Here is a 27754-nt window from a genome sequence, read left to right as displayed (position 1 = left end):
AATTTCCGCTTCATTTGATTGCAACCTTTATGTGTTTTCCAAAGAGCATTGAAAATTGGATCATGCACTAAAGTTTTATCTGGCACAGAGATGCAGTGGAAAGTTGTTCACTGTTTTTTTTTTTAATTTATCACAAACTGCTTATAGATAAGATAGTATTTTAAGAAAAAAAAAATTTGCATCCCGAGATTCTGTTCCATTTTTAGTTGCCAGAAAAGGAATCCTCCTAGCAAGGTATTTTAATTTGAAGTTATAGTTCATTGCTTCTGCTTTTAATTCCAGGAAGTATAAAATATGCATGGCTGTTTCTCAAAGGACAAAGGATTTTGGAAATGTGAGATATCAAGGCTAAGTGTTTAGCAGGCTAGCATGCAAAAAATTAATAGCAGTGTTAAAAAAAACTGGGAATGTATGCTACTCTCATACTGCCAAGATCTGGGACATGCATTTCTGAATAGTTTGTTTGTTTGTTTAATCTGAATGATTTATATACAAAAAGGAGAAGAATTTGGGAGTTTAGAAAGTCTCAAGCAGTAGGCACAATCTCATTTGGTCAGCAGGACCGTTGCTTCATGCCAGCATTAGGAAGACCTAGGAAATGATTGTGATGCTGCCTGGGCATATAACAGGTAACCTACCTTCTTTGAGTAGTCTCAAGACATCCAAGAGATGAGATGTAGAATATAAAAGGCTCAGCAGTGACCTCAGGGTGAACATGGGGGTCCAACTGTCTGACGAAAGCAGCATTGCACTACTGCAAGGGTGTCAAACTCAAGTCCCAGGGGCCAGATCCGGCCTGGGGGGTGCTTAGATCTCGCCCATAGGGCCACCCTGGAAACAGTGAAGGACTGGCCTGCAGTGCCTCTGCCAGTGAAAATGGAGCTCAGGAGGGTCACACGTGGGTCAAAGGGTTGTAGGAGGCTGTCGTAAGCCAAAACCAGATCTCAGGAGCCTGTTTTCTCTGGCCACAGGCACCCCCAACAGAAGTGACTTTGAGCTGGCCATATCCACCCACCCCAGCTCCCCAAGGTCAAACACAACCCTGATGTGACCCTCAATGAAATCAAGTTTGACACCCCTGCACTATTGCAACCCAAGACCTAGTCCTTTGTGTAGTGATCTTGCACACATGTGAAAAAATGGCAAGCATGAATTACAACACTGCTTTCACGGTATTGACAAAAGCAGACAGAACTGCAAACTCCCATGTGCAGTCTGTTACAACTAGAAAACTCTTTTGACCAACCACACTCAATGTATTGTCCTCAGTGGAACTGCATCTACATGGAGGGAAGTATGCAGTGGGGTACCCCAAGGCTCTGTTTTAAGCTCAGTACTCTTCAACATCTTCATCAATGATTTGAATGAGGGGATAGATGGGGAACTCCTCAAATTTGCAGACGACACCAAGCTAGCAGGAATAGTCAACACTCCAGAAGACAGGCTTAAGATGCAGAAGGATCTTGACAGACTTGAACATTGGGCGCTATCTAACAAAATGAACTTCAACTGTGAAAAAAGTAAGGTTCTACATTTAGGCAAGAAAAACAAAATGTGCAGATACAGTCTATATGGTACCTTGCTCAACAGTAGTAACTGTGAGAAGGATCTTGGAGTCCTAGTGGACAACCATTTAAATATGACCCAGCAGTGTGCAGCAGTTGCCAAAAAAGCCAACACAGTTCTAGGCTGCATAATCAGAGGGATAGACTCATGATCACGGGAAGTGTTAATACCACTTTATAATGTCTTAGTAAGGCCACACTTGGAATACTGCATCCAGTTTTGGTCGCCACAATGTAAAAAAGATGTGGAGATTCTAAAAACAGTGCCGAGAAGAGCAACAAAAATGATAAGGGGACTGGAGGCTAAAACATATGAAGAACAGTTGCAGGAACTAGGTATGTCTAGTTTGATGAAAAGAAGGACTAGGGGTGACATGATAGTAGTGTTCCAATATCTCAGGGGCTGCCACAAAACACCTGAGGCCAGGACAAGAAGCAATGGGTGGAAGGCAATCAAGGAGAGAAGCAACTTAGAACTAAGGAGAAATTTCCTCACAGTTAGAACCATTAATCAATGGAACAACTTGTCTCTAGAAGTTGTAAATGCTGCAACACTGGAAGTTTTTAAGAAGAGATTGGATAACCATTTGTCTGATATGGTGTAGGGTTTCCTGCCTAGGCAGGGAGTTGGATTAAAAGACCACCAAGGTCCCTTCCAACTCTGTTATTCTATTCTATTCTATTTTTAGCTGCTCACATGCCTACATCATGTACCAGGGGTTATCCTGAGAACCCTGTATGAAAGATGGTTCCCATGTGACAAGCTAACCTTTCTGTTCAGCAAGTTGCACATCCAATTGGGTCCTGTCACTCAAAAGTAGAAAATTATGGAAGTGAGTGATTGCCTTGTTGCCTTAGTAATGGAAATAAATGTCTATTCTCTCCAACCACAAGCAGTAACAGATTGGGAAGGAAATGCCTGTAAATACGTTTGGAGCAAATAGTGCATGAAATAGAAAGGTGGGGGTTTTCCCCCCCTCTAAAATGCATCATCTTAAATAACAAAATGTGCAGTGAAAAATTGTGACACATCATGGAACCACCCCAGTTGAGAACCTTTTGTGAAAGAACATTGCCAGATGAGAGCTTACACACACTGGCTCGCTCAATTTGTGACACTCTTAAGAGGAGATTGTATGGCAAGAAAGTTAAGCACAGGCATCTTTTTGGAGGAAGAAGGTATATTGGAATGCAGCTGGTGAAGTTGTCACAAGGTCTTGCCCTAAAGGGCCTGTCATAGGCATAAACTGTAGAGAGCAAAGATCCTTCTCAGTGTAGCCAATTTGTCCCTAATGAACAAAGTTGGGAAATAGATCTTCCTCTCTACAAATCATGCCCGTCACAGATATCCTCAGGCAAGTGCTTCTGACAATTGTAACACTACATAACCATTTTTAGAGCATATCCATATTTACCATTTAAGTTGCTGTTCTCTAGGCTCATACTGGCTTCAGAGTAACAGAGTTGGAAAGGTCCTTGGAGGTCTTCTAGCCCAACCCCCTGCTCAAACAGGAGATCCTACTATTCCGGACAAAATGGCTGCCCAGTCTGTTCTTGAAAACCTACAGTGACAGAGCACCGACAACTTCTGGAGGCAAGCTGTTCCACTGATTAATTGTTCTGTCAGGAAATTTCACCTTAGTTCTAGGTTGGTTCTCTCATTCTTCATACGGACATTTGACCAAGGCCTCTTCCAGAAAGGCTGGGAGGAATATCTACAAAGATCCCTCCACAAGGCTCTCCTGACTATCAGATGGTGCTTGCCTCTCTATCACAATCCTGACAGGTTTCTCTGCTGAACTCTAAGCCATTTTTAAAAATTCCAGTCTGGTCTGAAATACTCTGGTGGCACCTTGCAAGGTATTTAGTCTATGAGCAGCCATACCCTCCCATTGGACTGGTAGTTTCTGTGTGCTCTCTACCTTTCAATGGTCAATTGCTTTCCTCCTTAAGGACAGGTCTTGCTGGTCACAAATATAAAATGCATCTATTTCAGGGGCGTCAAACTCAAGGCCTGGGGGATGGATCCAGCCTGTGGGATGCTTAGATCTGGCCCACAGGGCCACCCTGGAAACAGCAAAGGACTGGCCCGGATTGCCTCTTCCAGGAAAAATGGAGCTTGGGAGGGCTGCAAGCAGACCTCCTGAACTCCGTTTTCCCTGGCAAAGGGTTGTAGGTGGCCGTTGCAGCTGAAAACAGAGCTGAGGAGTCCATTTTCACGGGCAGAGCACTTGGGACACCACAGCTGCCCCCAACACAAGTGACATCGAGCTAACCACCCCACCTGGACATATTCATCCTGGCTCCCTAAGATCAAACACAACCCTGATGCGGCCCTCAGTGAAATTGAGTTTGACACCCCTGATCTATTTGATATATATACCATACAACATGTATGTATGTAAAGTTAAACTGAATATATGTGTACCAAGAATCAAAATTCATACACTGTATAGCCAGGGATAACAAACAGCGATACAAATAATACTTTCTTCCTGTTCTGTTCCTTTGTCATGTTTTTAAACCTCCCGTCTCCTTATGAGGAATGCTCAAATAGCAGGATAGCTCTAATTTTTGTCTTGCTAGTAGAAGGGGGCTGATTCAAAATCTGACAGTATTCTTAATGACTTTTTTCCCCTTAGCTACCTTCTTTCCCCTGTGTTTTCTTTATTAAGAAAAAAGATGTACTGGTGCATTGATTCACCATTTTTCCAGCCATCTGAAGCAGAAGGGTTTCAACTACAGCTCCCAAATAGACCCAGTAATCTAGTCTTCTTTCTACAGCAAAGCAGTCTGTGGATTATTGGTCTTATGACATGCTTCCAGAAACTAAAGCATGCTGTCCCAAGGGGGAAAGAGCACTCAAGGTGACATAACTCAGTAAAGCATAAGGTGTTTGAGAGTTGGACCATAAATTAACCCTGTAGCTAGGTTGACAAGACTGGGAGATTAATAGAAGACAGAACTTTTCTGCCTTCAGAAACAATTCCCTGCCTCTGGCAATGAAGCAATTAAAACAGACCTGAATAGAATAGAACTAAATAAGTTGTCAGGTTGAGCAAATGAGGTAAACCTCATTGACAACTTACTTTGATTAGACAACTTACTGCATCCAGTTGTGGTCACCACAGTATATAAAAAAAAGGTCTTGAGATTCTGGAAAGTGCAAAAAAGAGCAACAAATATGATTAGGGGACTGGAGACTAAAACATATGAAGAACAGTTGCAGGAATCGGGTATGTCTAATCTAGTGAAAAGAAGGACTACGGGAGACATAATAGCAGTATTTCAATATTGAGGGGCTGCTACAAAGAAGAGGGGGTCAGCCTATTTTCCAAAGCAGGAGAAGGCAAGACAAGGCAACAATGGATGGAAACTAAACAAGGAGAGAAGCAATCTAGAACTAAGGATAATTTTCCTGATAGAACAATTAACCAGTGGAATGACTTGCCTTCAGAAGTTATGGATGCTCCATCACCAGAGGTTTTTAAAAAAGATATTGGACAACTATTTTTCTGAAATGGTATAGGGTCTTCTCTCAAGCAGGGGGTTGGACTAGAAGATCTCCAAGGTCCCTTCCAATTTTGTTATTCTATGCTATTCTATGTTTCTCTATGTTATTCCTTTCCTCATATAGACTCATGGAACAGTGAAGACTTGAGATTTCTAATGATGAGATCCCAATGGGTATCAGTTTTGGAGAATGCTATCCTTATGTCTCAAGTCTTGGTTGTTGTTATTGTTTAATTGTTGCAGATTGTTTTAATTAAAAAGCAAGGTAGCCTGCTGGCAAGAAAAACAGCCACTTCAGGAATTATTTTTATTTCCATGATTGCCTTCGGATTGAATCTCAGTCTTATAAGCATTTGTAGAAAATAAGAAGTGCATTGTTGCTTTGGATAGTGTGATGGGCAGCATACATATTTAATAAAATAAATAAATAAGAGGAAAATAAGAATGAGGAGTGATAGCAGCCCATGGCTTTGCAAATGTACCCCTTTTTCCAGGAAACAAAAAAAAAGCTTGTGCTTATATTAACATTCTCTCCAATTGTAAAATGTGCTTTTCAATCCATCCACCAACACCATATTTTGGGGAAACTAGAGACATAACCAGGGATTGGATTCAATTTTTTAACAACCAGTTCTGTGGGCGTGGCTTAGTTGGTGGGTGTGGCTTGCTGGTCATGTGACAGTGGGCGTGGCCAACTCAACAATACTCACATCAAGGGGTGCTTCTCCTCACCTGGCCTCTCATGACAGTGGGGATACTGCAATGGTCGTAAGTGTGAAAAATGGTCATAAGTCACTTTTTTCAGTGCCATTGTAACTTTGAATGGTCACCAGTTTAGACCAAAACTCAAAAAGGGTATGTAAACTCACATTTGAATGTCAATCTTTCTAGCTAGCCAAGAAGCCTTGCTGAATGTCACTCATCTTGGTTTCTTGTCATTTTTTCTGGCAGCTCTGCTTCATTATTTAATTATTTCTTCAAAGTGCTAACTCCAACAGGAGTATTTCCTCCCAACAGCAGTGTAAAAAGGTTAAAACAATCCTTCCCCTTTAAGAAAGTACCAGCAAAGGAAAAAAACCTCCTTCGGAGACAGTAAGTCTAGGCATACTGCCAAGAATGTAAGAAGGGTGGAAAAAAACAAAAGGAGATTTCTTCTAACAACCAGTTCTCGGAACTGCTTAGAAAGTTAACAACCAGTTCTAGCGAATAGGTGAGAACCTGTAGAATCCCACCCCTGGACATAACCCATCTTATAGAGGATCAGATTATTTGTCCCTCCAGCCTAGAATACTCTGATTAACAACAACTCTCTGAGTAAATATCATTTCAGTCACCTACCCCTTTCGTTAGCTCCCATTGTTTGCATGTCTGTATCTTTTCATACATTATATGTATACGCCTACAAAATTCTTTGAGTCAGAAGATTACCTATTTATAAAAATGTTTTTATCGAATCTGACAGTTTGGAAAAAAAATATAAATCAGTTTTCTCTCTCTCTGCAAGTTGGCAGTTTTTGTAAGTGCCATAATTATCTACAGGAAAACCAACCTGGAGCTTAGCAGAGCTGACCAAAGACTCTGTGCAAATAATACAATTTCTATTCCCCGTAAAATTCCCTTTTTATGACCCTGTAATCCTTAATTCAGGGTAGAGTCAGGGCGACTGGATCGAGCTGAGCATTTTTCTATTCCAGTGGTGGTATTCTACCGGTTCGGCCTGGTTTGGGCAAACCAGTAGTAAAAAATGCTACCGTTTGGCTGAACTGGTAGTAAAAAAAACAGCTACCGGTTCAGTCGAACCGGTATTTCTTTTTATTTTTTCCTCCCGATGATCAGCTGTTCTGATGATCAGCTGTGCCGGGATCCCCCTCACTGTCTTACTGCTTCACCCAGGAGGCTTCCCTGAGGCCCAGGAGGCAAAAAAACCAGCCTCCTAGGAGGAGAGCGCGGGGGGGCAGTGCTGCAAAAAGAAGAAGAAGAAGCCATGCTCCCCCAGTCACATGGCCACACCCACATAGCTACGCTCCCCTAGCCACACCCACAGAGCTGGTAGTAAATAATCGGGCCACTGAAACACACTTCAGCACCAGAGGTGCCTCAAGAGGGTGAGGATGGAAAAGTTAAGCTGGTGGCCAAAACAGCACATTAATTAAAGTAATTTTAATTAAACCAGCATCCATTGCTTTCATATGGCAACAATTCTGCAAAATTACATTTAACCTTCACATGGGTGTGCTGACTCACTTGCTGGTTTTGGGAAGATTTTTCAATGTTGTCACCTCTTAAAATTTGGCAGTCTTATGCTGGTGCCTCCTTGGCCTAAGACTAGATCTAGCCCTGCTTCAGGGAATGCAGAACAACTCTGCCCTAGGAATGTACATTTTTTATGGGGAGAAAACGTTTGGATTTGTGTAAATTGAGCACAGAATCTCTCTGCACATTATTAAAGGAACCTTTTTTTTCAGACTTCTGCTTTAAGAAATTGTCTCTTTAAAATTAATGCAACTGTTAAAGCAGCCACGTCCTTGCATGGAAGCTTGGCAAAAGGCGGGCTTCCTTAGAAGTACTTTGCTGGCTCAAAGATCCAAAGCACTTCAGAAAAATGTTCAAATTATGGGCAGCCTACCCTTTCCTCAAAGAGAGATTATTAACCAGGCTTAGGAGGAAGAATTATAGAGTTGCACTGCCTGAGTTGGTTGCCTCACTCTACTTAATGGAAGGGCCAACCAGAGCAATAATGTTATTGTACATGCAAAAAAAACCATCCAGGTTCAGTTGTTAACTTCTCCAGACTAGGCTGGGAAAGAGTCCCATCTGGAGAGCCACTGCCATTCATGGAACTATTCAATTTTGGAATAAAGAATCATCTGTCTCAAGATGGGAATCACAGGCAAAGGATGATCTGAGGGCTGTTCACTGCTGAGTGAAACCAGACTCATGCAATAAATCCCAAAGACATCACTTTCTGACCACAGGGAATAGAAGAAGAGATCGATAGCCAATTAAAACTGATATGTGGCATTTGATCATTTGTGGCTTGATGTGAAGGGTAATTAATGGAAGTGCTGCCTTTTCGACATTTACAACTCAGGTTCTGGATCAAGATTAATGGCAGGTTTGTTGTAACGGTGCTTGCTGGTGAGTCTGCATTGTTTAAAAAGTCCAGGCCTGTGATAAAACTTTAGTGTAGACCCCTTCTAACTTTTATGTGTTATATGTGTAGAATGGTCTGAGAAATAAGATAATAAAATGCCCATGGACACTATTTTAAAAAATACAGATAAGCTTTAAAGGGTAGGGCTGAATTCCTTTTTATTAAAATAAACTCCAACCATGCCATTCAATCCATGCTGAAATAAAGTGTCCTATTTTGAATTATGTAGAAGGAAATCCACATCCAAAGTTCAAAGGTTACCCTTGAATTTAATCCAAATTCAGTTATTGTGGGATTTTTTTAAAAAAGATTTCACTGATATTGTGATATTGTTTTAGAAGAATTCAAGGGGTGGAAGAAATTGACCATACATTTTGTAACATAGGAATAATAGGAATCAAGTTATAATGTCTTTGAGCCAAATGTGGTCTTCACCCAAAATAAGAATGAATCTACTGCTTAAATGAAAAATAACTTGAATGCCAGTTATGAGTTCAGAGTTATGTGAAATACCACTTCATCACATAATTCCCCAAATTTGGTCATAATTGTCGCTTAATCAAAATATCACTACCAATACAACTTCCTGCATTTCCACAGTGACGTATTTATCTATTTTCTCAATTCACTGTCAGCCAAGAATGAATAAATTCTCTAAGAAATGTTCCTCTAGGTTAATATTAGGAAGAAGCCTTCCATTTTAAGAAACAATCAGTCTGAGAAATATAGAAATGGTTCCAAGAAAATAAAAAGAGTTGGACTGAATCATCTAATCCAGCATCCAATTTTTGACTGTGAAAGGTCTCTCTGTGAAATTCATGAGCAAGAGAAAGATGCGAAGGCAATAGCATTCCCCTGGAGGTTGCACTTAGTCATAATGATCAGTGAGCATTGATAGAGTCATCCTTTATAGATCGGAGCCCCTAGGCAATTGGTGATCAACACACTCCGTGGCAGAGAACTCCATAACTGATACGTAAACAACATGATAAAGGGCTCTTTCTAATGTGTATTGAATGCATTGCCTGTAATATCTGTCAATTGAATGAGTAAAACGAAGTGTTCGCAAGAACTAAGGTGGCCTAAATTGGCTAAGGGTAGGTTAGGACAATCTGACTTCAAGCAAATCGGCTTTACTGTTAAAAAGGTTCATTAAAAAAAGTCCAGCTTTCCTGAAGTCCAGCTAAGTATCAGCATTTGAATAACCTTCATCCAACACAAAAGCCATCTGCCTGTTCGTTTCCATAGCTTTTAGGCACAACTGATGTTTGGATAGTTGACCTTCCTGTCAGTATATAAAATACCAGTTCAACATTCTCACCTTTTCAGAATTTCTCTCATGGTGAGTTCTTTTGGGTGACGCTTTGCATTTGACATTTTAATTGTGATGCAAGCATGAATTCCATTGTCGAGTTTCTTGATTTGCATTTTCAGCTAGCAGAATATTGTCATCAGCATGAGTTATTGATTATTCTTCCTCAAATTTTAAAACCATGCTCATCTTGTTCCAATCTGGCATATTGGTTGGTTGATTATTTATTGATTAGGTGCCATCAACTCCTTTTTTCCCATGTAGATAGATTTTTCTCCATGAAATCTATCCTTAGCCAGTTCTATCTTGGAAGCTGATTCTTCTCCTTCTCCTCCTTCTCCCTTTTTATTCTCCTCCTCCTCCTCTTCCTCTTGAAACTTTCACATGAGCAGCTCATGATCTGTACCACCATGGGCCTCTGATTGTGACATCTTTGTTGTTGACATCTTTTTTTGTTGTAGTTGAGCTTTTCCACCTCCTTTTACCCATAATATAATTATTCTGATCTCTGGATACTTCATCAGTGTCTGTATATGTAGGCTTTTTTGGGTCAATGGAAAGCTATGTTACCACTGAGGAGATCACTGGATGGCAGAAACTGATAAGTCATTCTGTTGCTTCATTTCTGTTTTTCAGGTGATACAGTCCAACTACATTTTCCTCTTTACTATTTCCTACTTTAATAGGGCTACTAGGTGTAGTGGTTAAGGTTCAGGCTAGAAACCAGGAGACTGTGAGTTCTAGTCCTGCCTTAGGCACAAAGCCAGCTGGGGAACCTTAGGCCAATCACTCTTTCTCAGATCTAGGAAGCAGACAAGGGCAAACCACTTCTGAAATCTTGCCAAGAAAACTGCTGGGACTGGTCCAGACAGTTCCCAGGAGACAAAACTGGCTTGAAGGGACCAAAAATAATTCCTACTTTGACATTCCAGCTTTCAGTCATAAGCAGTATATCTTTCTTGCATGTTCTATCCATTTCAGTTTGAACCTCTTATAAAACTCATCAACCAACTCTTCTCCTGCATTAGTGACTGGAACATTAACTTGAATAACTCTCATTTTAAAAGGTTGTCCACAAAGTTTACTAAACAGCATTGTACCCAAGTAGTGTATTTGCCGTATCTTTCCTGATGTTGAAAGTAATGCCAATTCTTTATTTTTCATATCCTGACTAATAAACCCTGTGATCTTCTGATAGGAACTGTGCAATTCCAATCCATTCAAATTCACTGATGCCTAAGAGGTTAATGTTATAATCAATTATTTTCATCTTTTTTCTGTCTTGAGCTTTCCAGTGCTCATACCTTCTCTGTTCCATATTTCCACTCTAATTCTTTCTCTGAATATTCTTTTCCTGCATGGCAATATTGATGACTAGGCATCCAGAAGGCTTTAATTTATCTGCCTCATAAATAGTGTTAGTACTCCCAAAGATCTTCAGCTGCTCCTCAGAAGCATGCTGATTGCCATCCAACCTCAGCAACTCTTAATCTGTCACTATGTCATCAATCACTTTATATTGCTAACCATGTGCTTTTTAAAAATAAAATACAGGAGTGTTTCACTATTGCCTTCCCCTGTCCAGTATGAAATGATATCCTCACAGTTGTCACTGAAATAATCACCCACTTCCAGCATTTTCTGTATTGCTGCTCTCAGACATTGGTGCCTCTTGGCTATAGCTGGGCAGCTGGGATGACTTTCACAGGGTCACATTTGCTTTGGGCTTCAGTGGGAGACCACCTGGGCACCCTGGAGCTATAATTTAATGTAGGAAGTTAAATAATATCCAATAATGGTGAATCATTTCCCTTCTGTTGCCACTTCCTAGGTCATATGAGAGTTAACTTGAATTTAGTATGGGTAGCAGAGAAGAGATAAAAGATGGTAGTGATAGAGAGACAGAGGACAGAGGTAGAGATAGGGGAACGGTAAATGAGAGGTAAAGAGAAAATGGGGTAGTGGCAATAGACAGAGGTGGTATTCAGCAGGTTCTGACCAGTTCTGGGGAACCGGTAGTGGAATTTTTGAGTAGAGAACCAGCAAATACCACCTCTGACTGGAGATTTTACAGTATTCTTCCCCTGCAACACACACCAAGCCACGCCCACAGAACCAGTAGTTTAAAAAAAATGAATTCCACCACTGGAGATAGAGATAAAGAAATGATAGAGGTAGAGGATGATAAAAGTAGAGGTAGAGATAAAGCGATGATAGAGGTAAATGTAAGGAGATAGTCTTTGTCTTATGACTACAGTGAAAACCAGAATTTCCATTGCTATGTGATGCAAAATGTGATGTCATCTGACCACATTGCTTAGCCATGGCAATCTGGACATTCCCTCTTGCTGCCACTGGGTGAATAGCAATGGTTGTTTGGTGAGGAACCTGCCCCAATCCAAGTTTTATCCCTCCCAGCCTTCAGCCTCAGTTCTTCCGAAGTAAGGGACTGCCTCCTCTTCAACTCCCTGCAGTTGCCTATTTCCTCACCACCTCTGCCCTTTTGACCACCCTGCACCTTGCCTTGTGGGGCAGTAAAAAGGTCTTAGAAACACACTGCTTTGGGGCTTCTAGCCATGCTGCAGCTCAGAGGCTGCCTGGTGAGTCTGGGGCTGAAAGAAGCTCTTGAGCCATAGCACAGCACAAGGTTGCAGCTGCCCCTCAAAGCTTCAGCTGCCCCATCACAGCCCTGCATCATAGTGCAAAGCTGCCATGCCCCAAGAAGCTCCCAACAGCCCAAAGCCACAGTATCTGGGAAGTGCCTCACTCTATTCCCAGCCACAGTTGCTCTCCCCACCCTGCACTCCAAGACTTTTGCTGCCCACATTGACTGTTGTCTTCTTCTTGCTCCCACTGCTGATGAAGCACACTCGCCCTGGCCCTCCATGAGGAAACTCTGTGAGGCCATCTCCCTCAGGTCCTGTGAGGAAACCGCCAGGTGTAACCTTGTAAAAGAAAGCTTCATGTGGCCAGCAGCTGCCTCATGCTTGGTCAGAAAGGGGGGACAAGAAAATGGTGAAAGTCAGCTTAGGGGGGCAGGGGCTGCAGATTGCGGGGGGCAAAAGGGCACAGACGAAGAGGAGGTAGGCAGAGGTAAGAGTGGAAGCAATCCTGTGATTGTGAGTAAGTGTAAGTAGGCTGCCAAGGGCCCAAATTTTGTTCACATGACAAGCAGGGATGCTGCGACAGCTATAATTTGGGGAACTGGCCATGAGTCCATTCAGTGCCACCATAATTTCAAACCGTTGCTGAATTAATGGTTGTAAGTCAAAGACCATTTGCAAAATCTGACTGATAGATAGAAATAATGGAGATGATAGAGATGGAGTTGGATATTTATAACTGAAGCAAAAGATAAAAGACCTGGATACAATTTCAGTATTAAAAGCCACAATTAACTTGGTGAAATCGGAGCCCTGTTTTGCTAAAGCTGCTTATTTTGATGTAATCCTGGAACTTCTTGCTAATGACTGTTAAACTGATAGATGTCCTTGCTAAATCTTCATCTTTTACAGTTCAAATAGATTGGCATTATTATTTCCATCTTTCTACCAACTTCATTGCTTGTTCCTTTTTAATTTTACAGCTTCCTGAGCTGAGTGCTAGGAAATCAATAAGTAATTTGGATCCTGGCAAAGGAGAAGAAAGTTATGTTTTGCACTTTTAGTAAATATTTTGAAACTTGATTTATCTGGGAAAACAGGCGCTTAGTCCATAACCCATTCATCAACGCTGTATTATAAATTGCATGAAATTCATATAGGCTTGTTTAGAAGGTGAAACAAAGAAACAAACATAAAATATTTGTGATAAGCTTTAGGAATAAAATAAATTGAACTTTCAATATCTAACCCATAATCTGCTGAAGCAGAGTCTTAAGAATGTGTATTTGAATTTAAACAAGTGAGTTCACAATTTCCTATCAAACTCTGAACTGTTCTTTAGGAATGCTCTCATTAATTTTGAAGATAGAATCTTGCCTCAGTATCAGTATTTGACTCCTGAAATTAATCTTTGAATTCTGGGAACAAATGGTTTTTCTAAAATGCATACCTGTAGGATCAGTGGTGGTATTCTACCGGCTCGGTCGAACACCGCCGATGAGAGGCGGAGACCAAACCGGTTCTCTCTACCACTCTGTTGTTGGGCCCATCTGGACTCCCACGCTCCCCTTTATCCTCTTCTTTTGAAGTGCAGCTGCTATGCGCGGCACAGCAGAGTGCCTCATGGCATCTGCTGAAGTGGCTGGGAGAGTGCAGGCTTGCAGGAGGTGAGTTGGAACGCCTCTGCACTTGCACAAATGCCTCTGTGCCTACGCAAAGTGTGTGCACATGCACAAAGCACACCCACCAAGCCACGCCCATCAAATTGGTGGTAAAAAAATTCAAATCCCACCACTGTGTTGGATCTATTCAGCAGAACAGGAAATGGATAGATGATATCACAGGTCTTTGTGAATTATGGCTTATATTCCTTATCTGGAATACTGATGTATTTAGCAACTGCTATGTTGTTTCTCTTAATGGAAACACTACTGAAATAATACATCTGTCTTTTGCAGAATCGCTTTCCTGTAGATATGAAGCTTACATAAACTGAGTGACCATTCAGAGCAGGCACTGCTTTATAACCTTTAGAAATCCAAAACAGCTAACAAGTTCTCTGTTTTGTTCAAGCCCTACCACCGTGCCTCTCTGAAAGTGTTTTGAGTTGTTTGCACATAATGATGTGCATAACCAGCTGTGAACTGGAACTAAAGATGAAATTGAAAGTATAGGAGTAGCACATAGCATATATGGCCACAGCCTCCTGAAGTTGTGTATTGTGAAAGGAGTTAAAGTGACATTACTTGTAAAGTTTTGGTAGTTGAACACCAGAAGGAATTAAGGTTATTATTGCTTCTTAGAATGACCGCTGCTGCTATTCCTTTGGGTGCTGCTTGCCACAAGTTCAGTTAGTCCCTTTGCTATCAGCAAACTTTGTTTATTTTGTTTCCTTTGTCTGGAATCCTCACTGTATATCAGACATTAATACAACTGAGCAAGTCCAGAAGTATTTTACAAGAAGAGTACTACACTCCTCTGTTCGCAACAGAATACCATACACCACCAGACTTGAGATTCTAGGCTTAGACAACCTTGAACTACGTCAGCTAAGATTGGACTTAAGCATAGTACATAAAATCATGTTACAATGTCTTACTAGTTAATGAATATTTCAGCTTTAACCACAGCAACACAAGAGCACAAAACAGATATAAACTTAATGCAAACCACTCCAAACTTGATTGCAGGAAGTACAATTTCAGCAACAGAGTGGTCAATGTCTGGAACTCACTACCTGATTCTGTTGTCACATGCCCATACCCCCACTCCTTTACCCTCAAACTAACCTCTATTGACTTCACCCCATTCCTAAGATGTCTGTAAGGGGTATGCATAAGTGCACAATTGTGCCTACCGTCCCTGTCCTATTGTCCCCAATTATTAGTTCCTATTTCATGTATTTAAACTTATGTTTATTCTTATTTCTATTATATTGTAAATGAATACAATAAACAAACAAACAAATAAATAAATAAATAAATAAATATAGACCGTAGAGTTTCCTGATTTTTGATGTGGAAATATTCAGCACCAGAAAGATTGGACTGCAACTTTCCACACCTTGAGGTAATCCGGCACATCATGAGGGCTGCTGTTTGAGTAAATACACAAAATTTGATTTTAGACATATTGCTTTAGGTTATTTACAGACCCTGAATTTGGGAAGAAATCTACTATTGTTTCTACACACACAGAAAGCGTAATTCTGTCTGTTAGTTATATAATCATCCTGTATTCCAAAGGAAAGAGATGGAAGTTAAGAATGTAGATATAACAACATTGGAATTTGTTAAAACAAAACAACATGCAATCATAATCTGACCTGAGGAATTATATTCTGAGGGGGAAAATCTTTTTGGAGGGGGACATTAGTCCAGTGATGAATATCTTTTTTTAAAAAACAAATTTTATTGGTTTTTAAAAACAAACATAAACAAACAAAACATAAAACATAAAAACATAAAACATCTTTTTTGAAAGCAGCTTGATCCCGGGTTACATCTCTTCATACAGACACAAATTCAATTCATGCTCATTTTATATACCATTCCATATCTTATTTCCATTCTACATTTTCTATATAGCTTCTCCCCTCTTTTAACTTTCTTAATTTTATTTTATTTCATCTCAATTCAGATCATTATACTTATATTCTTTGTCTGTCCTGTTTCTAGCTGTCTATTATCTTTTTTCATTAAACAAAATTTCTCCTGTAATCACTGATTGGAGTATTACGCCTTTGTATCTTTCCCCTAAATTTATAACACTTAGTATAATACATAACTTCCATTCGGATTCTGCTTAGTACATTCTAAAGTTACACACTATATTTTGAAAAGAGAAAAAAATATAAATATATAATATAATTAAAACAACAATCCATACCAATTCAAATCTATCGTTAATATTAATATTCATTTAAATCTTAAACATTTTATACATTACTTTTCAAACAAGTATCATACTTCTATGGGAACACTTATAAACTTTCCATAGTTATTTCCCCCCCACTTCACTTGTATTTTAAAACATTGTGTCATTAAAATGTTCCCATTCCTTCCTAATTCAATTGTCTCATTTATTTCATTTCATTTGTTAACAAAAGTTTCACTGAATTACACAAAGTATTTTATCCCACTTTGTAATCATATGTTGTTCCAATTTTCTAACATTATTTCTAATACAAATATAACAATACAATCTTATGTACCTTTGCAGAATCACTTTTTCAGTTAAATTTTTACCTATTATCTCTAAATAAGTCCTGTTTCTTTACATCTTGCTCCACACCTTTGTAGCTTCTCTTCCCGTCCTTCCTCCCTTCCTTCTTCTCTTTGCCCTTTTTACCCCCTTGTCTCTCCACCTCCATTTCCCTCTTCTGTGTTCCCCTTTTCTGTTGCTTTCTAACATTATATCCACTTTTCACCTTATTTTTTGGTTGTTTTTTTAGGTCTTAAAGTCTCCATTTTCTTTCCCCCCTTTCCCTTTTCTTCCCCAAGTAAAGTTACTTGTTCGTTAAAGATGGCTTCTTCTTTGTCCCAATCTTCTTGTTGTGCAGTCTTTTCTTGTAGTTTCTCGTAGGTACAGATCGCCATTTCTAAGAATTGAAAAACAGAGCCAAAAGAGCCCTTCCCTTCTTGTTCCTCTTCTTTGTATTTTTTGAATTCCATTTTCAGTTCATCCACAAGTGATGCCATTGTAAAAAAATTTTCCAAACAACCACCCAAGTGTTTTTAGTCATTCAAATATAATTTCCAAAAGTCCCAAAGTCACCAAGCAATCCAAACACACACAAGCTGTTTCTTTTAACACTTTCTTCTTTTTTCACTTTCTCTTCCTGGGGTTACTGTTACAAAGTTCCAGTTAAAATGTATCTTTTAGAAGTCTTGTTAGGATTTAATCAAATTCTTTTAAATTCAGGCAGTCTCCTCCTTCCAAATCCTAGTCTTATTCTTTTCCTCTCCCTTCCCACTTACAGCAAAGAAAAAAAAGTTTTTTTTAGTGTTCAGAAATCCTTATTATCCCCTTGACATTTAATTATCCAGTTTAATTACCTATTGATGCCAAAGTGGGATTTTCCGATTTCTCATTCATCTCTGTTCACTGTCAACGTAAGGAAGGAGAGTGAAAGAAAAAAAAACTTTCCCTTTTCACTTTCATTCGCTGCTTCCGAATCTTCTTTGGGAGCGATGTATCTTTTTTTAAAATTTAAATTCCAGGATACCTTAGTTGTTGCTTCTTATCCCGATCAGCCAAAACTTTCACTTCTTAACTTCCTCCTGCACTTTCTTTTCCAGTTGAGTGCTTCTTTGAGGTGGCCATTTCTGACCGCCGCTCTTACCGCCTTCGGGAAAGGGAGTTTAGCCAGCTGGGGAGGAAAGATGCAGCTTCCCTCGACCCTGCTGGGATCTCCCCGCTCTTCGCCACCTCTATGGGGTGGCTTAGCCCCGAAGCCAAATGGCTCAGGACGCTCCAGCGGTGAGCCCAGGCAGAAACCGCGCACGATCGCGGATTCCTGCCTGCCGCCGAAGCCCTGCAAACCAGAAGTCTCAGTCCAGTGATGAATATCTAAACTTTTCAAATTGACCATATGCAAAATCAAGTTTATTTGATCATAAGTGGCATAATCCCTTCTCAGTTTATGCTCAGTTTATGCTGCATCTTTATAAATATAATGTAATATAATGTAAAATGTCATTACCACCTCTGCAGTGTAATATAATTTTCATATTGAGATCACTTCCTGACCTCTCCTATTAGTTCTTTCTCATTAGCTTAGTACCTTAGATATGTACATAAATGAGGTATTACATTTAATCTCTCATTTATTCCAGAGGACCTGTTGAGTATGTTTACTCTGTTGAACAATAGTTTTTTCTCTCTTCTTTCTTAATCCATTCTCCCAGTTCTAGTTCAGGCTAGTTAAGCCTTTACGTACATTTTACCAAAGCACATTCTCTATAAATCAAGATAGCTAAAACACGATAAAATGTATGCATGTCATCACAAACACCAGCTTTTTAGACTTGCATTCTACAAATATGTATGTCATGGAGCTTGGATTATGACATCATGGTTGTATCACTTCTCTTGTATATAACTATGCAGCAAAGAGGTGTTTCATGACCAACTTTTTAAAAAATAGCTGGGTAGTAAAATAGTAATATGATCTAGAACAATATTTCTGAAAAGACTTATTTTGTATATTGTATACTCACATAGGGACTATGGAATGAAAATCTATTTAAGTCTTAAGGCTTGCAACCAGGGGTGGGATTCTGTCCAGCTCTGTAGAACCGGTAGCTCTGAAGAGCAGCAGACATAGAACCGGTTCTATGTCTGCTGCTGTTTTGGCCCACCCGCCTGCCCGGGCTCTTACCTGACCTTTATTTCCTGCCTTTTCAACCTCAGCTGCTTTGCGCAGCACAGCTGAGGTTGAAAAAGCAGGAAAAAAGTGCTTTTTCAACCCCTACGCACCCATGTGCAGCGCTGCTCAGCTGTCCAGGCAGCAAGCTGACAATGATTCACATGCGTGCACACCAAACCGTAAATCACCAAACCGGTAATTAGACCGGTCAGATCCCACCCCTGTTTGTAACCCATATATTTCTCTGAAGAAAGCCAGCAAGAGCTGTAATCTGTAACTTAGTGAAGGATAAAAGCAATATTCTTAAAAATTGGAGCAAGTGTGTCCTTTTCTTGGCCCACATTCTTTTGGAATTACTATTATAGCTGCAAAAAGTGATGGCTGAATTTAATATAAACTGGGTTTCCTTTATGTAGAAACATTGTTCTTTTGAATACTGAATGTTGGAGAACACATGCTTTACTTAGAATGCCAGGAGATATTTTGTTGGATGAAGAAGAAGAAAATGATAATCTAAAGGGAACTTTATCGGATCTAGTAGGGCAATTAGGCAATTAATATGCTTTCAAGGTTCTGCAGTATGCTTTCACTATTTTAATACAAAGAATTAAGACTTTGGTTGCTTCCAGGCAAGGAAGTGCTGGAAGCCACTCTACCTCATTCATGAAATTATATAGAAGAAAGATGATATTGTCTATTATATGTAACCCTACTGTGTTTTGCCACACCCATTCCTTCTTGTTCCTTTTCCCCCAGAGAACCATGCATCTTTTCCTGCTGAATGCCTTTTGATTGTGAGCATTAGGAATCTTCCTTTGGGAAGCACTTATGCAACAGACATTAACCAAATAATGACATTGGGAAATTTATGGTCTGAGAAGCTCCTAAGCACAGCTTCCCCTATCTCAACACCTGCCCAAACTTTGGACTTCTATTCTGTCCAGAAAAGCCATTGCTAAGAATTTGTGGAATTAAAAGCTTCTGGACGGTGCTCAAGTTGGGGAAGTCTGCCCCAGGCTGTGCATGCTGGGGGGAAAACAGCCAGTGAGAAAGGCAGTAGATTCTGAGCCTTCTTCCTTTGTCTTTCTTTACTAACCCATATACTCTTTATCCTGCAGGTCTGATAATACACGAAGGACCCTCGGTTTACCGGATTTTTAAAAGGTGGCAAGCAGTCAATCAACAGTGGAAAGTTCTGAACTATGACAAAACTAAGGATTTGGAGGATCAAAAATCAGGGTCTAGGAGCAATCAACGAAACTCCTCTCAGATCAACCATTCATCCTCCACTAATGGCACAGCCAGCAACTCCGCTGCGGAAGACAGTGTTGCCCGAGGAGCTGGCCATGCCACGGGTACTTTGTCTGATCATCACTGTGCTTATACCATCTTGCATATACTCAGCCACCTGAGGCCTAACGAACAGAGAAGCCATTCTAGCACAAACAGAGAGCTTGTCATGAGAGTCACAACAGTCTAAGCTAAAGTATTTAGGAGGCCTTAATGCAACCGAGCGGGAAAGGAACTCAAAAGCAAGGGGCATGTGGGCTCTCTGCCCTCTCCCCATGCCATCTTCTGAAGTGGCACAAGGAGCACAAGAGGCCTTTCCCCAGCCAAGAGGAGGCAAGGCAGACCGGCCGCTCACCACAAAAAGAGGTTAAAAGTTCGGCTGTGAAACGAAGTGCAATATATACTGCAAACAGTGAACTAAGACCAAGTCCTCAAAAAAGGGGACATGGGGAAGTGGAAAGATTTAATTTGTCATGTATACAGTGGAATAAGTAAGTTTTTAAAGAATTGTACACCCAAACACATGCATATAGGAAGACAGAAAGAGGGTATGTCTGGGTATGTTTTTTTTAAATGTATTAACCAGAGGTTTAAGTATTCAAATACAGAAATTATTTGTGGCATATGCCAACTTGTGTGCCCCAGGATGTTCAAACTGAAATTGCAATTCATTGATTGCTCTTGTTTTATAAAAGTGAATAATGTTGCCCAGGCTTTTATCACATAGCACATAGCCCTGCTGGTTCTATTTTCCTCTTCAAATAGAATCAGCTAGCAGCGCCCTTTGAAGGGGTGTGAGGAGAAGGGGTGGGAATTCTCCACTTGAACCACAAACATGTAAACAACTGACAAAGCACAAGATACAGATGAATGATTCATCATGGACATTTGATTTAGAAATTTGTCAAAGTGGGCTTTTCCCATATCAGATTTTCTACTTGACCTTTCAACCATTTTCTGCAAAGCCAATTAATTTTTTCGCTGTATGAGTAGTCTTGGTTTTTTTGTCTTGGTTTTATGATTGTCTTGGTTTTTTCTTTGTTTTTGTTTTTAAAAGGGAAATCTACCTGGCTTTCAGTCTGCAGCCATTTAAGTTATTTTGTAATCTTCTCCATTTAATCATTCATCAAAAATATTGTACTTAAGAGAAACTGGAGTTCTGATTAATCTACCCTGTGGGCTTAAGCACCCACAGTACCCCCCTGTTTTCTGGCCTATAGGGGTTTCTAAGTAAACATGCTCAGGATTGCACTGGCAAATTAATTTAAGATGGATTTATTCATTGCATTCAGCTTGTTTGTCTTCAACGTAAGGTTATGTATGAACACACACAATGGCCTAATGCAGTGTTTCTCAACTTTAGCAACTTGAAGATGTATGGACTTCAACTCCCAGAATTCCCAAAGCTATCTGCCAGCCTTCAAATAGCCAAGGTTGAGAAACACGGCTTACTCTATGTGCAGATTAGGCCATAATGTCCTGTTCCACCAGCCATAGCTAAAAATCATGGCATATAGCCTAGGATCGAGGTTCTATGAATTAAGTCAGAGTTTCCTAAGCGCCTTCTCATAACTCTCACTAAGATACAATTGCCAGACTGTTCTAGGGAAGCCATCCTATTTAAACTGATATCAATGACGTATATTGACAGTTATCTCCTGAGTAAATTGATCAAGATACTCATTTTTCTATATGTACTTTCACAAGTGCCACTACAAGCTGCCTTGAATTATGATAAGTATATACCATCTATGTATGTCTGTATGTATATATGTATGTGTATGTGTCTGTGTACATGTACACATATACATGTATATGTATATATATACGTAATACACCCAAGTTGATTCATTAGGTTGGCAGTTCCGTCGAAGTAAACATGTGAACACTTGGACATATAGTAGCTTGTGACTTGGAAAGCTCAATATTTACGTTTCTCAACCCCTCCCCCCCCCAATAAAGAACATAACTGTAGAGTTTGGCCTGAGGAATCCCTTTAATATTGCCTTAGAGCCAGTTTAGATTGTAATACTGACAGGGGGGGAAAAAGGCTGGTTAACCCTTCTGAAGAGAATGAATTGAACTGGATAGATTTTAATAGGATGTGGCATTCTTTTGTTGCCCATAAGGATAGTCCATGCGAAATAGAGGGCAAAGGATATTAAAGATTATCCATTCTAAGCTGACCTCTTTCGCAGGGACCAGTGCAATATCATTTAAGCATGACAGCAATGGCAAGGCTGCTTACAAAATCATACAGTTGAAAGACATCTAAAAGTCTGTCTTGTTTACCTACTGCTCAAATCAGGAAATAACACCAGGACTTAGGTCCTAAGGTTGCCAGTTCTCATCCTTTGGTCCAAAGAAACCACAGGTAGTCGTCCACGTACAACCACAATTGAGCCTCAAATTTATCTTGCTAAGTGAGAAATTTGCTGAGATTTGCCCCATTTTTTGACTTTTCTTGCCACATTTGTTAAATGAATCACTGCAGGTGTTAAATTAGTAATGCGCTTGTTAAGTGAATCAGGTTTTCCCCATTGACTTCGCTTGTCAGAAGGTTGCAAATGGGAAATCACATGACACGCTGGGACACTGCAAATGTCATAAATGTGAATCGGTGGTCAAGCATCCGAATGTAAATCATGTGGCCATAGGGATGCTGCAACCATTGTAAGTGTGAGAAAATGGCCATAAGTCACTTTTTTCAGTGCCGTTATAACTTCAATTGGTCACTAAATGAACTGTTGTAAGTCGAGGACTACCTGTACTTCTGAAAATGACTGCAAATGTACAGGTATTGTAATAGATCAATTTGTTAAGTGTGAGATTGTCCATAAAGCGATTAACTCATTTGTTATTGCATTTATAGCTCATCGTTCTTCTGCCATTAGCAACTGTATTGGCAGCATAATGGCACACATTGGGATGGAGGTGTCTCCTTATTTTGTCCAGATAACAATAAATACAAGAGATTGGACTGAGGGCTAGTAATTGGTCCCAACTAGCTTAGTGAACTTTTTGGTCAAGAGAAGATGTTGTCCTACTTTTCCTTGATCCCTGCTATTCCTCAATCACTATGTCACACTGTTACTCCATGGGAGACGATAAGCCATTTTAATATTAGCTAAATGCTATTGCTATTTTAGTTCAGCAGGAATGGGCAGTGATAGTACTGTATATAGATACAGTATATATTAAGATACCATAAAGAGAGCAAGAGGGGAATCCCATAATTTCAGGCCAGAGCTTTAAAAAAATCTCCACTTTTTTACTTTGGGGGTATTCACATATGAAAAGGGCTGTTGCACAGCTGAAAATACAGTTTTCATGCTAATAATTTGTGCTTTCCTGCGGCATCATTCAGCCATTGCTGTGCAATTAGACCACAATATAGAAGAATAATCACCCAGCATCAGATCAAAGAGCTGGGTGGTGCTTTAAGGCAATTGATACACTCATGCTGAATGACGAACTATGCAACCCTACATTTTGTACAGTGAAGTATGCCTCAAATGAAATGCTATGTCTTTTTGTTAATTTTGTTAACAGTGTTGTTCCAAACTAATAAGGTCATCATATTTCACCTAAAATTAGCCTGTACAGCCTGCTTGTTTGTAGTCATGAGGTGGAGCCCTTCCTTGATTTCCTTGGTGATTTGACCACTATGCAACTTGCAGCCCACCAAATGAAGTTAAACGAAGTTCTATCCAAATGGATCAGATGATTATTCAGAGTTTTAAGTTAACATAAGCTGTCCATTGTCTAGGAGAAAAGGTGGTCAGGAGGTGAATTCTATCACTTGTAAACTACTTTTTCTCACTGTGGAGAAATACATACACAAATTTGGGTGAAATGTTCTGCCTAATTCTCCCTCCATAAAGATATATGCCCTACTGGTAGGGAAGAAAAAGCAAGTTTCATTGAACTCAATGGGTTCTGAAGAAAGATGCAAATAATTGTACTCCAAGTATTTGCTGGTCTTATCTAACAAGTCTCAAAATTATTAGAAAAGAACTGTATTGAATTGAAAATAATAGTGGAACTATGGAAAACAGTGAAATACTCTAGGTGCAAATTCTGTAAAATGTGTGAAGGGAATTTTTTTTTCTCACTCTGGTTTAAGATAAATCTCTTTGTAAAATAGGATGTTTGTTCTCTTTTGTTAGTATTTGGCCATCCCTGCAAATATAGGTAGTCTTCGACTTACAACCACAATTCAGACCAAAATTTCTGTTACTAAGCGAGACAGTTGTTACATGAATTTTGCTTCATTTTACAACCTGCCTTGCCACAGTTGTTAAGTTAGTAGTATAACTGTTAAGTGAATTGGGTTTCCACATTGATTTTGCTTGTAAGAAGCTCACAAAAGATGACCACGTAACTCTGGGACACTCCAACCATCATTAATATGAGTCCGTTGCCAAGCATTTGAATTTTGATCACATGACCATGGAAATGCTGCAACGATCTTAAGTGTGCAAAGCAGTCATAAGTTCCTTTTTTCAAAGTTGTTGTAACTTTGAACGATCACTAAATGAACTGTTTTAAGTCAAGGACTACCTGTAGACCAATGGTGGGATTCAATTTTCTTTACTACCGGTTCTATGGGCGTGGCTTGGTGGGCGTGGCAGGGGAAGGATACTGTAAAATCTCCAGTCAGAGGTGGGATTTGCCAATTCTCTGAACTACTCAAAATTTACGCTACCGGTTCTCCAGAACTGCTCAGAACCTGCTGAATATCACCTCTGCTGTAGACATTTTAACAGCAGTTGAAACATCACAAGACTGTGTTGTTATGGTGCTTCTTTCATGATTGCTGTTAAACATCCAGATAACAGTCCGAAACAGCCCAAATGTCAGCCTGGGCCAAGGTAAGAAGGAAAACTATCCCATTAATAAGCAAATGCTTCATTATAACAGCCTTCTTCTGAGGAGCTGGATCAAATATTGCTGAAGATGGATTACTAGCCATTGTAAGTCTGTAATAAACATCCTGATCAAAGTCAGCATTGCACACCAAAGACTGAAAGAAAGCATTGAAAATACCATACCTTGGTACTCGGTGTTAATTCGTTCTGGGAGGTGAGACAGGTACTATACAGGACAAGTCCTAAACAAACCATGTGACTTACCATGTAATCCTTTGTTTTGGCCACGAAACAATCTTCCCACAGGTCTGACGTCCTGTCCACCCTCTGTGGTTATCCCCTTCCTTTAGCAGCAACCTTCCCAGCATCCTGTCCATTCCCCACAGCCACCCCCCTCTTTCTATAGCAGCATGTCAAGTACTAAACAAAGGCCGAGTATTGGGACAACATTTTCACGTCAAAATGCGTTGAGAGCCAAATTTGAGGAGTTTCGAAGCAAAGCAGTCAAATACTGAGATACCACTGCATATGAACACCAGTGCACGTCCAGCAATTGTTGAAATCTGTAAGAATACTATTGGGGGGGGCGGAATATAATTGTTAGTTTCCATTAAACAGACCTGAAGATGTTTGTCTGTATCTTAGAAGACTATGTCACCAGGCGATGAAGATACTCTACAACACACACACCCCAAAAAAGACAAATTGCCATAATGAAGTATCTTGAATTGATCTCTATTATTAAAGAGTATGAAACCGCTGCCCAAAGTTGTATTTCTTAATTAAGCCCTCTAGCTGAAGTTTCTTGGAAATCTCGTCAAAAAATACTTTACAAAATGTTAAATTTACCAAACAAACCACAAACTATTTTCATTTTTATTTGTTCTTGGGATGCATTTTGACAGTTGAGGGAGGAAAAAACGGAATGGCAGAAAGCTATTATTGCTAATTCAGGAAGACACCGTATGATTTCAACTGCTTACCACAGAGAAAGCAATTAAATTGGTAGTGGTGTTTTTGCAGAAATGTGCTGTTAAATGCAGCGGTCCATCTAAAGTGGAATCAAAAGGATTTATCCTCTATTAGCAGTCGATAAAACAGATCCTAAGGACTTCTACTAGCTGCTTAGGGAAATGGATACTGTAGGATACTGATTCTAGCTAATCTTATGGTCACTAATATCTATAATGTCATTAAGTGTAATGAATTGTTTTTTCCCCATGAAAATAGTAAGAACATCACTTTTTTAAATAAACTATTTTCATCCTTACACTCTACCTTTTACTGAGTTCAAATTTGATATTAGAATATAGAATGACTTTAAAAACTCAGCTCAATAGACCATAAAGGAAGTAATTTTCTGCTTCAGAAATAATATCTTAAATATTATCTTAAGTGGCAAGCAAGAGAGAAATATGCTTTTGTACATAATGCCCAGATCAAAATCCTGTTCAGTTTGATCCAAAGGTACAGCTGAGATGCAATAATAATTCTCTTAGAAGAGTTGCTTTTTTATGCCATTGGAACCACAGATTTACATGATGTTTGTACCAATTATTTCGGAGTTGTCTAAATTTTCTTCAATCTTTGTTACATTGTCTTGGCTGCATTGCAAGCAAAAAGAATTATAAAAATTAGAACCATAGACATTTGGATCATAAAATAGCAAGTCTTTAGCCTCCAATAAGTTTTGTCACCTCCAAATGGTAATAAGGAGGAAGATGATGTCCTAGGATATTGTTCACCTTTAGCCAATTATGGTTTATTCAGTAAACTATAATTAAGTGAATTACTATACGCAAATTGAACTCGCTCCCCACACACATGCAGAATTCTGCTTTCTTTATCAGAGCATGCAATAAAATACCGTCCGACATTGCTTTAGCATGTTGTGCATTGAAGCTATTGTGATTTATAAACCATGGTTCATAGATAAGCATGTGTTGGCAATATAACACTTGCAAAATACTTTAGATAAATAGTAATATTGATTTATTTCCAGAAATATCTATACAACCCAATCCTAAAACTCTGCAATATAAAATTGAAAAGTGACATTACAATTGTCTTAATTTACACATTACAACACAGCTACCAAATCTACTTGATGGATCCTTGGCATGCAGTAGCTAAGCACCAAAAGGAAGGCTTTCCACATCTTGGATATGGAAGAGGGGACACCAGGCTCATCTCTTTGGACAGCATTTTCCAAAATGTGGGGAGTATCCTTGAAAATCCACCCTCCTTTTGCTTCATGTCAGGGCTGGGCCTTGAGCAACCTCTCCCATAAGACAAGCAGATTAAATATGGATAAGATAGTCTCTTGCCTTTTAATTGAGGAACTCATGCAACACTTTCTGACAATTTTATGTTGCAGTTCTGCAATTGGGAATTATTATCATCATCATTATCAATTATTAATTTATTGCATGGCACATTCACATCACATTTCAATAAAAACACAAGAGATAAAAATATAAAATATAAAATGTCATAAACATACATTTAGCTTACATATATAATTTTTGCTTCATTTGTCACAGCCAGGAAATCAGAATGTCTCCATTATCGACTCTGTTTTGGCACTTTGTCACTATATGTTGGATAGTTTGTTGTTCAGCCCCACTATCAGAATCCAGTGATGGTATTTCACCCCACTTATAGAGGGCATATGCACATCTACCATGACTATTTTTCACTGTTGTTCATTTGGTTCAGTGTTGTCCATATTGCACAGGGCTGGTCAAACCCAGGTGGTTTTGCCAAGACGCAAGGCAAACTTCGACATGGTGGGTGGCAGTATTGTTTTCACATATTGTGTATATTAAAATCATCTTCTACAGGTAATTTATTTTTATTTCATATTATTTTTGCAAACGGCAAACATCTTGTCCTTTACTCTGGTATGTCAGGATATTCCCAATTATAGTTTATCAATAAAAGATTCTTGCTATTTTCAAATTTGAAATATTTATATTTGGATGTATACAGAATGTGCACCTGTCTAATCCATAACACCTATACCCTCACATACCTCCTACGAGATCACTGATAGGTTTTGGCCATTAAAAGAAAA

At 39.5% G+C, this 27754-nt stretch overlaps 1 protein-coding gene across 2 annotated transcripts in view; it reads left to right on the top strand.

Annotated features, from left to right (window-relative positions):
• The window catches only part of MARCHF4 (membrane associated ring-CH-type finger 4), a 150892-nt gene extending 130097 nt beyond the window's left edge, over nucleotides 1-20795 (top strand). For both annotated transcript variants that reach the window (XM_026665319.2, XM_087950340.1), the window contains exon 4: nucleotides 19636-20795. In XM_026665319.2, the coding sequence (XP_026521104.1) occupies nucleotides 19636-19997 (362 nt within the window). In that variant the 3' untranslated portion in view covers nucleotides 19998-20795. The remainder of the gene's footprint in view (nucleotides 1-19635) is intronic.
• The last annotated feature ends 6959 nt before the right edge of the window (nucleotides 20796-27754 follow it).

The sequence above is a fragment of the Notechis scutatus genome, chromosome 1, assembly GCF_049901735.1.
Source record: "Notechis scutatus isolate UNSWTSFEM ecotype Mainland chromosome 1, rNotScu1.2, whole genome shotgun sequence".
NCBI classification, from domain to species: domain Eukaryota; kingdom Metazoa; phylum Chordata; class Lepidosauria; order Squamata; family Elapidae; genus Notechis; species Notechis scutatus.
This window is presented reverse-complemented; position numbering and strand designations above follow the sequence as displayed.